The sequence below is a fragment of the Diabrotica virgifera genome, chromosome 4 (genome assembly GCF_917563875.1).
Source record: "Diabrotica virgifera virgifera chromosome 4, PGI_DIABVI_V3a".
NCBI classification, from domain to species: Eukaryota; Metazoa; Arthropoda; class Insecta; order Coleoptera; family Chrysomelidae; genus Diabrotica; species Diabrotica virgifera.
In genome coordinates this window covers 215,723,896-215,733,227 of record NC_065446.1, presented here as the reverse complement: position 1 = coordinate 215,733,227, position 9,332 = coordinate 215,723,896, and the positions used below count along the sequence as shown (strand labels likewise).

At 39.6% G+C, this 9,332-nt stretch overlaps 1 protein-coding gene across 1 annotated transcript; it reads left to right on the top strand.

Moving 5' to 3' along the window:
* Positions 1 to 7,985: 7,985 nt before the first annotated feature.
* Positions 7,986 to 8,807, top strand: LOC126883803 (uncharacterized). Its single transcript, XM_050649473.1, has one exon. The coding sequence runs from the start codon at positions 7,986 to 7,988 to the stop codon at positions 8,805 to 8,807; it is 822 nt and encodes a 273-aa protein (XP_050505430.1).
* Positions 8,808 to 9,332: the final 525 nt, after the last annotated feature.

Here is a 9,332-nt window from a genome sequence, read left to right as displayed (position 1 = left end):
CAGGGTCATCGAACTGAGGCAGGGGGCAGGGGGAGGACATGGCTTCACTTCACTCTTCAGACAATCAACTGGGGGTGGGGTGTGGGGTAGACATTCCATAACACAAATCACAAAGGGGGCTTCTGGGAAACTGGAAACAAAACATCACGGGACAGGAACGACATTTCTTCGATGAAATCAGGGCTTGACCATCATACATAACACAGGAAAAAATGGGCAACAATGCCGGTTTGTAGAACTGCGTGTTTGACTCTCAAGAGGCTTCGATTTTCCATTAAATCCATCACTATGTGAAAAAAATCCTCTCAGAGCACTCACCACACATTCAGATCTTCATAGCGACCATTCTACATTTTACCGGCGGGGAACAAAGGGACTACGCCCTAATTCAAGCGAGTACCAGCCGAGGAGATGCTATCACCTTGGGACGTAAAGCTGGACTCATTTGCGCTTCGCTCTGAAGCTACTACAGGGGAAAAGTACGACGGAAGTACCAAGCGATTTTGATCCTTAGGGATGCTTAGTTGACAAGAACTCAACTTTCAGTTCAACATTTCTTCTAGAAAGTTCTTCTACGCATCAGAACTGTACTTTTGTCAGCACTTCTTACAAATTGTAACACATTTGAAAAGTTGTGCAATACTTCATGGCTGTATACAGGGACGGCTTGGGATCTTATAATGATATTGAACTTCACAAAATAAATTAAAAAAATAGACATTCTTTTTGGGAATTGGGATATTAAATTAATGTTGGAGTTTTTTCAAACGCTACAAAGCCTCCGCGCAAAAGAGAAACCTGGATAAGATTATCCAGTTTTCGATAACAAACAGAAAAAAATCCAACATGGACATCTTAGGTGTGACAGGACAACAATATCAAAATATTTAGATAATGGCTAGTGGGGATTAAACAAAACAAAAAAGTCGTTAGAAATTGGGCTAGCGTGCCATCAATCGCCAGACTCTTTAAAGTCGAGTAGACTTAAATGTTTTATGACTCTACTAAGAACTGTAGGTGACAAGAGTTTCTGTGCCTTGGGAAAGAAACTAAACTTGTGCCCTGTGTGGACCTCGCTGACATCCACAGCAGTAACACAAGCGACATACTAGGGCAGACACAGCCTTATCACCTCGTTGCCTAACCGCGAGCGGTTCTCAAAAACTAAAAAAATATGACAGATATACATCTGCTCAAACTCAGCTAACACCTAGCGAGTTTCACGGGACATTTTGGCAACGGTTCTGCAAAATGAGGATTTAGACAATCCAGTCTAACACCTCAGTGAGACAAAATCTCACCAACAACTTACCTCAACAACTCATTCAAATAAGACAGGGCTAGACAAAGGGGTATATGACAACAACAAGGACTACAATCAAGACAATATTAACAAGGGGGGAGGGGGGATACGTGTGACAACGACAAAAGACCAAAAAGACTAGTATACTGGGTTCAAACAGGATATCAAACTTTTTAAACAAGACTAAGGGAAATGAACGCAACATATGATATAGAGAACACTACATCATTACGTTTTCACTCAACAGTCCAATCTAGGACATAAGAACCTTTCATGAAAGTTCACAAGACAACTCTCTCATTTTCAAATCACAAGCTGGGGAAAGACTTCATTTTCAAAACAGGGCTACACTTCACTTTTTGAAACAGGGGATAGACTTCATTTTTCAAGACAGGGGGGTTGGGCTTTACTTTTCAAAACTGGGCATAGACTTACTTTTCAAAACTGGGGGCATTTCATTTCTCAAGACTGGGGGTGGACTTTATTTTTCAAAACGGGGGGGCTACTTTTTCAAAACAGGGGATGAAAGCAACACACAAGGGAAAGACCAAAGGGACATTGGAAAGTATGACAGTCCTGACGAACAACCGCTTCCATTTATCGACCGAAAGCAAGCTTCACCTGTACTCAACGCGGCCAGATCCTAACCTCACCAGCCTTGTCACAGCTTCTGCTCTTGGCCTACTTTCAATCAACAAACAGAAGAGAGGTCAACTAACTATTCGCCAAAAAAATCAAACTCCAGCACGGACACGGGCTAACAAACAACACGGGCTAATAGACAACACGGGCTAATAGACAACACGGGCTAATAGACAACACGGGCTAACAGACAACACGGGCTAACAGACAACACGGGACAACGGGCTCCAAAATTTCCAGACAAAACAGGGATAGACAAACAAACAGGCAACAATATACTCAATGACTTCTAAATATACTCAGGGGCTTACAAACACAAACAATATTGAAATTTGGTTCCTATATGAGCTCACACTGGATAAGACATTTCTTGCTCCGACTACTAATGAAAGTGTTCACAGATAGCTGAACAACACTTCCTTCATCACGAGTATTACACTTGTGACATGTCAGATACAAAAAGACATACTTCATTCACGGGGGGACTTCAACTACTTCACTTCACGGGCTCTTTTTAACTAACCTCTGGCATCCTTTTGACACCTACAAAGATAGATTAGTCAAAAAAACAAGGGGCAACACAGACAAGGGGGGGGGCTTTTTCTTGAATAAGTGGGGGGCCTCTCGACGGTTTCCCTCTTCACTTCTTCATGAATAAGTGGGGGGCCTCTCCACGGTTTCCCTCTTCACTTCTTCATGGGGCCACTTCTCAAGGGGTGACTTCTTGAATAAGTGGGGGGCCTCTCCACGGTTTCCCTCTTCACTTCTTCACGGGGCCATTTCTCAAGGGGATGACTTCTCAATGGGATGACAAAACTTTCACAGACAATACGGGACTAAGCTCATACACGGACCATACCAACAACATTACACATCTACTCAAATGACCAAATCAATAAATCACAAAAAACGGTTATTCTGTAAAAAACTGTTGATCTATAGGAATACATGCAAAAAATACAACATACTGTTATACTTCATAATTGGATTCAATATTCAAAATATTTAACGTTACTTTTTACCAAAATTTTTCAAAAAAATTTTTACGTTACTTTTTTATTCAACTGTTTGTCTATATATTTCATCAATATTTTCAAAAAATTCAAATCAATGCTTTCATCATGGGTACAATATCAATACAATACAGTTAGTACGCTACAATAACATACAATTCTGTTCTACGATACTTACAATACAATACAATACCAGTATACATATGGGGTTACAAGTTAAATACACTATGATGTATGAAATGGTACATGCTCATACAATCAACAGCATGACCAAATCAACATCACAACAAAATGTGTACATACTTACACCTCTTTGGAAAAATTATTAACTTCTGCAACAAAAACTACAAAAATGGGCTCTTTCATGGGGACTAACAGACTGAAACAGTTTCGGGGGCACTAAAAGACATGAAACAGTTTCTGGGGGCAAGACAAGAGGAATCTGGGCTAAACTACATGGGAAGACTGGGGCGATATTTACTCAGGTCAAACTTCAGGGTGTACGTTACAAATGTAACACTAAGTGGGGGGTGGCTAAAGACATTGGGGACTAGTAGATAGGCTAACTACTAGTTGAACATGTCTACAAGCTAGACTTGTAACAGTGGGCGTACACAAAATATGACAAAAGTCAAGCTTCCATGATATCGGAAACACCTGCACCACAAACTGAGATCGGCTGCCCAAGGGGACGGGCACTGCCTAACAGTTGTAGTACAAATGAGACCGAAAGGAGGCTAAAGGGATATGGTAGTGGGCACATGCAAATGGGGTCTGAGGGAGGCAAAAAAGACATGCCCCACGTTCTAGGGCGACAGTTGAAGCGTTTTGCGTACAACTGGAGCCGGAAGGAGGCTAAAAATGAGTCGGCCTCACACGTTGGGTGCCAGTTGAAGCGTTTTGCGTACAACTGGAGCCGGAAGGAGGCTAAAAATGAGTCGGCCCCACGTTGGGCGCCATTTGAAGCGTTTTACATGTCTGCTCATATGGGAACAAGGAAAGACTATCTATAAAAATACTGGGGGGTAAGAATGGGGCTAAAGAAGAAGAAGCAGACACATAAAGCCTCGTTGCGGGACGGCAGCTCATTTGTTGTGCGGGAGCTAGGTCGTAGATTCGTTAGGGAGGGTGAAGGGGTGTTAAGATGACTAAACTACCATAACAAATACAAAGGGTACTTACTCTGACTAGAGGATCTTTCTACTATTTAACAAAAAGGACGCCGTTCGAAACAAATCCTCTGGTTCATACCTGGGTACTTACTAAGACATTTTCTTCTCTTATGGGGTACCAAATGGGGAGACATTCCTCTCAGATTCCTCGTTTGGGGTTATACTAGGTAACTTTATCTCAATACTGGCTTCTATGCCACATTCTTTTTCTTCTACTCTAAAACTTACACACAGTTGGATTAGAATTTAGTTAAAATTTTTCCAAAACAAGGTTACAGAAATAAAATGGTAGATACACTTACAAAACGTTTATTCAAAACTTTAAACTCTTACCAGGTTTATTCAAAATTTTACTACAAAAACAATGATTACAATGATTACAAACAAAACAATTACAATTGAACTTGTTGGGCAGTATATGTCAAATAAAATTTGACCTATTTATTTCAACACAAGATTTGACGTAGCTGTCAAATGTCATAAGTCACTGCCTTTTTTTACCATTATGAAAGCAAATTTCTTTATACAATTATTTACCAGCAATTTATCCACTTGAAATTTAGTAAAATTAAAAAAACGTATCATACCTTAAAAACAAAAAAAACTCTTCGTCACAGTCACAAACTACAGGGGAGGGGTTCATCAACAAACAGGGTCATCGAACTGAGGCAGGGGGCAGGGGGAGGACATGGCTTCACTTCACTCTTCAGACAATCAACTGGGGGTGGGGTGTGGGGTAGACATTCCATAACACAAATCACAAAGGGGGCTTCTGGGAAACTGGAAACAAAACATCACGGGACAGGAACGACATTTCTTCGATGAAATCAGGGCTTGACCATCATACATAACACAGGAAAAAATGGGCAACAATGCCGGTTTGTAGAACTGCGTGTTTGACTCTCAAGAGGCTTCGATTTTCCATTAAATCCATCACTATGTGAAAAAAATCCTCTCAGAGCACTCACCACACATTCAGATCTTCATAGCGACCATTCTACATTTTACCGGCGGGGAACAAAGGGACTACGCCCTAATTCAAGCGAGTACCAGCCGAGGAGATGCTATCACCTTGGGACGTAAAGCTGGACTCATTTGCGCTTCGCTCTGAAGCTACTACAGGGGAAAAGTACGACGGAAGTACCAAGCGATTTTGATCCTTAGGAATGCTTAGTTGACAAGAACTCAACTTTCAGTTCAACATTTCTTCTAGAAAGTTCTTCTACGCATCAGAACTGTACTTTTGTCAGCACTTCTTACAAATTGTAACACATTTGAAAAGTTGTGCAATACTTCATGGCTGTATACAGGGACGGCTTGGGATCTTATAATGATATTGAACTTCACAAAATAAATTAAAAAAATAGACATTCTTTTTGGGAATTGGGATATTAAATTAATGTTGGAGTTTTTTCAAACGCTACAAGATAGGGAACAAATGAAGAGAGAATATAGAGAGAAAGATAAAGAAGTTAAAAAAGTGCGAGAAACGACAAAAGACAATATAACGAAGAACTGATAATAGAAGCAGAAGCAGCATCAAAAAACAACGACATGGGAACTCTATATAAAACGACGAAAAAACTAAGCTCGCGCGGAAAAATGAACGTTGAGCATGTAAAAGACAAAAACGGGAAAATATTGAAGAATGAAAAGGAAATAGTTGAGAGATGGATCGAACATTTTAGAGAAGTATATGCCAACAGAATAATAGAACACGAAATGGAAAATGAAGAAATAAAGGAAGAACTAAGCTTCACCGAATCGGAATTCACAAAAAAAGAAGTAAGTAAAGCAATACAACAGCTGAAAAGAGGGAAAGCAGCTGGAATAGATAACATTACCACAGAACTACTGAAACCAGATAGAGAACCATCGGAAGAAATCCTGTATGCACTAATAAACAGAATATGGCAGGAGGAGAGAATACCTGATGATTGGAAAAAAGGTATAATTGTACAGTAATGTAAAGATACACAAGAAGGGAGATCAAACGAATTGCAACAATTGGAGAGCAATAACACTACTTTCTACAGTGAGTAAAGTCATGACAAGGATGATACTAGAAATAATGAAAGAAACTATTAGACCAGTTGTTAAAACCAAACCAAGCGGGCTTCAGAAGTAATAAAGCATGCACAGATCATATTAACACATTAAGAAACATTGTAGAACAAACAATAGAATTTCAGAGCAAAATCTATATAAATTTCATTGACTTTAGACGAGCCTTTGACCGGATTAACAGAGAAAAAATGTGGAAAATATTAAAGAGATATGGAATTCCATTAAAATACATAAGAATTATCAAAATGTTCCATGAAAACTATACCGCACAGATCATGCACAATGGGAAACTCACAGAACCAATCAACATAGACAGTGGAGTCAGACAGGGGTGTATTCTATCTCCAACCATATTTTTGATCTTAATCGACTGGGTCATGAAGAAGGCAACGAAAAATAAAACAGGAATTAGATGGAATGCTTTCGGTCAGCTTGAAGATATAGACTTTGCAGATGATATATATCTGGTGTCCGAAAAAAGACAACATGTGCAGAAAAAAACAGAAAAGGTGACAAAAGAAGCAAGAAAAATAGGACTAGAAATTAACACAAGAAAAACCAAACTTATGAAGATAAATACGGAAAGAGAAATGGGTATATTCATTGAAGGAGAAGAAGTAGAAAATGTACAGAATTATGCTATCTGGGAAGCAAAATTGACGCTAGCGGTGGAATAGAAGAGGAAATTAATGGAAGGATAAATAAAGCCCAAAATGCGTTCTATATGCTGAAGAAAACATGGGAGTCCAATAAATTAACAACCAAAACCAAAATCAGGATATTGAATACAAATGTAAAGAGCATTTTGTTATATGCAGCAGAAACTTCGAAAATAGAGAAAAAGATTATACAAATGTTCAAACATTTGTAAATAGATGCCTGTATATAGACGTATATTGTAAATAGACGAATATTGCAAATATATTGGCCAAATCCGATAAGTAACAAGGAACTTTGGAGAAAAACTAATCAAGAGCCGTTAGCTAAAACGATAAATAGACGCAAATGGAAGTTTATTGGACACACATTAAGTAAAAATAAAGATGATATAACCAAACAAGCCCTGGATTACCAACCAACTGGAAAAAGAAAACAAGGCAGACCAATGACATCCTGGAAAAGAAATATTACCAGAGAGCTAGAAGACAATGGGTTAACATGGAAAGAAGTGAAAGCCCTGGCCAGAAACAGATATGAATGGAGGGGGACTGTAGAGGCCCTATGTTCCAAATGGAATCAAGAGGAGTAAAGTAAGTATTTTATAAAACCTTGTCCTTAAAATTTAGAATCTTTTGTACTAATTTCTCTTAGAGACTTCTGGAACATCTTCGAAATTAAGAAAATTATCTTTGCATTCTCTAATTCAATTTCTTGAAAAAAAAATATGTTTATTGTTCAGTATTTCGGACCAACTCCGTCAAAAATTGTTTTATCAAATTACCTTATCAGACCCTAGGCCCATAAATTAGTTTAAAATCCACAAACTAATATTTTTAGTTCAGCGGAGTCGTTTTCACCAGTCTCGGTTGATTTCGAATCCCGGCAAGTGGTCTGACACTCTTACGAGACCTATAAGCAAAACACCTCTTTTTACCAAAATAAATAAGTATATTATTGACAGTTGTTTGCGTTTTAATTAATATTTATTTTATATAATTAATTCCGTCAACACACACCAAACGGAACATTATATTAGTGACCCCGAGAATATTTAGAACGTCGCGAAAATTGAAAAAGTTAGTGTTAATAATATTCTTTTGCCGGTTTTAAATACAGTGAACATCGAAAATGTCGGACAATACCAGTGCTTCAGTGCTTCAGGATAACAGTACTTCAGTTGATCGCATTTCAGTTAAAATCCCACCGTTCTGGCCCAACGATCCTGAAATTTGGTTCCTGCAAGTGGAAAATCAATTTACACTGGCAAACATAACAAGTGACGCCACAAAATTCAACTATATAGTTGCCAATTTAGACACAGCTTACATATTAGAAGTTAGGGACATTATTGTTTCACCACCAGCCACAGAGAGGCATGTAAAATTAAAGTCAGAGTTAATGAAGAGACTTGGTGCATCACAGCAACAAAAAATTAAAAGACTACTTGAGCATGAGGAACTGGGCGATCGAAGACTTTCCCAGTTCTTACGACATTTACAGTCTTTAGCAGGCACAACGGTACCAGACAATATTGTAAGGTCTCTGTGGTTAGGTAAACTGCCATCATCTACACAGGCTATTCTAGCTACTCAAGCTAAAGCTAGTTTGGACGCAGTTGCCAAGCTAGCTGACACAATATCTGAAGCTATAGCTCCTAGGGCCCAAATTTCAGAAGCTTCTAACGCTCTTGAAAGCACCATTGATAAATTGACAGCCGAATTAGCCGACATGAAAATCCAGCTAGCTAGCTTGTCGCAGGCTCAAGCACAAACACACACATACCGTCGCAACCGCAGCAACTCAAGACGCAGACCATGTCCTAGAGACAGTAGCTACAGTAGGGAATATAATAGTGACATATTATATTGGTATCACTACCGTTTTGGTGACCAGGCTCAAAAGTGCTCTCCTGCGTGCAAGCATCAGGGAAACATCGCGGGCAGTCGGTGAGTGCGGCATCCGATCCAAGCCCAGTCTCGCCGCCTTTACGTAACAGACTATGATACTAAAAAACAATTTTTAATCGACACCGGTGCCGATATGTGCGTTTTCCCGCGGAAATATGTACGGGGTGCACGCGAAAAGACTTCATACGAACTATACGCGGCCAATGACACTAAAATCGCGACATACGGTTATGTGAACTTGACATTAAACATTGGACTACGGCGTGATTTTACGTGGCGATTCGTAGTGGCGGACATTTCAAAGCCTATCATTGGAGCTGATTTTCTTTCCCATTTCGCTCTCCTAGTGGACATTGCTAACCAGTGCTTAGTAGACAGTACGACAACCCTTCGAACAAAGGGACTCGTTAAAGAGTGTTTCGACGGCAGCGTAAAGACTATCGCGGAAGTGTCGCGTTACCATAAACTGCTGCTACGATTTCCGGAAATCACGCGACCCGCCGGTATCCTGAAAGACATTAAGCAACAAACCAAGCACCACATCGATACAACAGCAGGTCCACCCGTT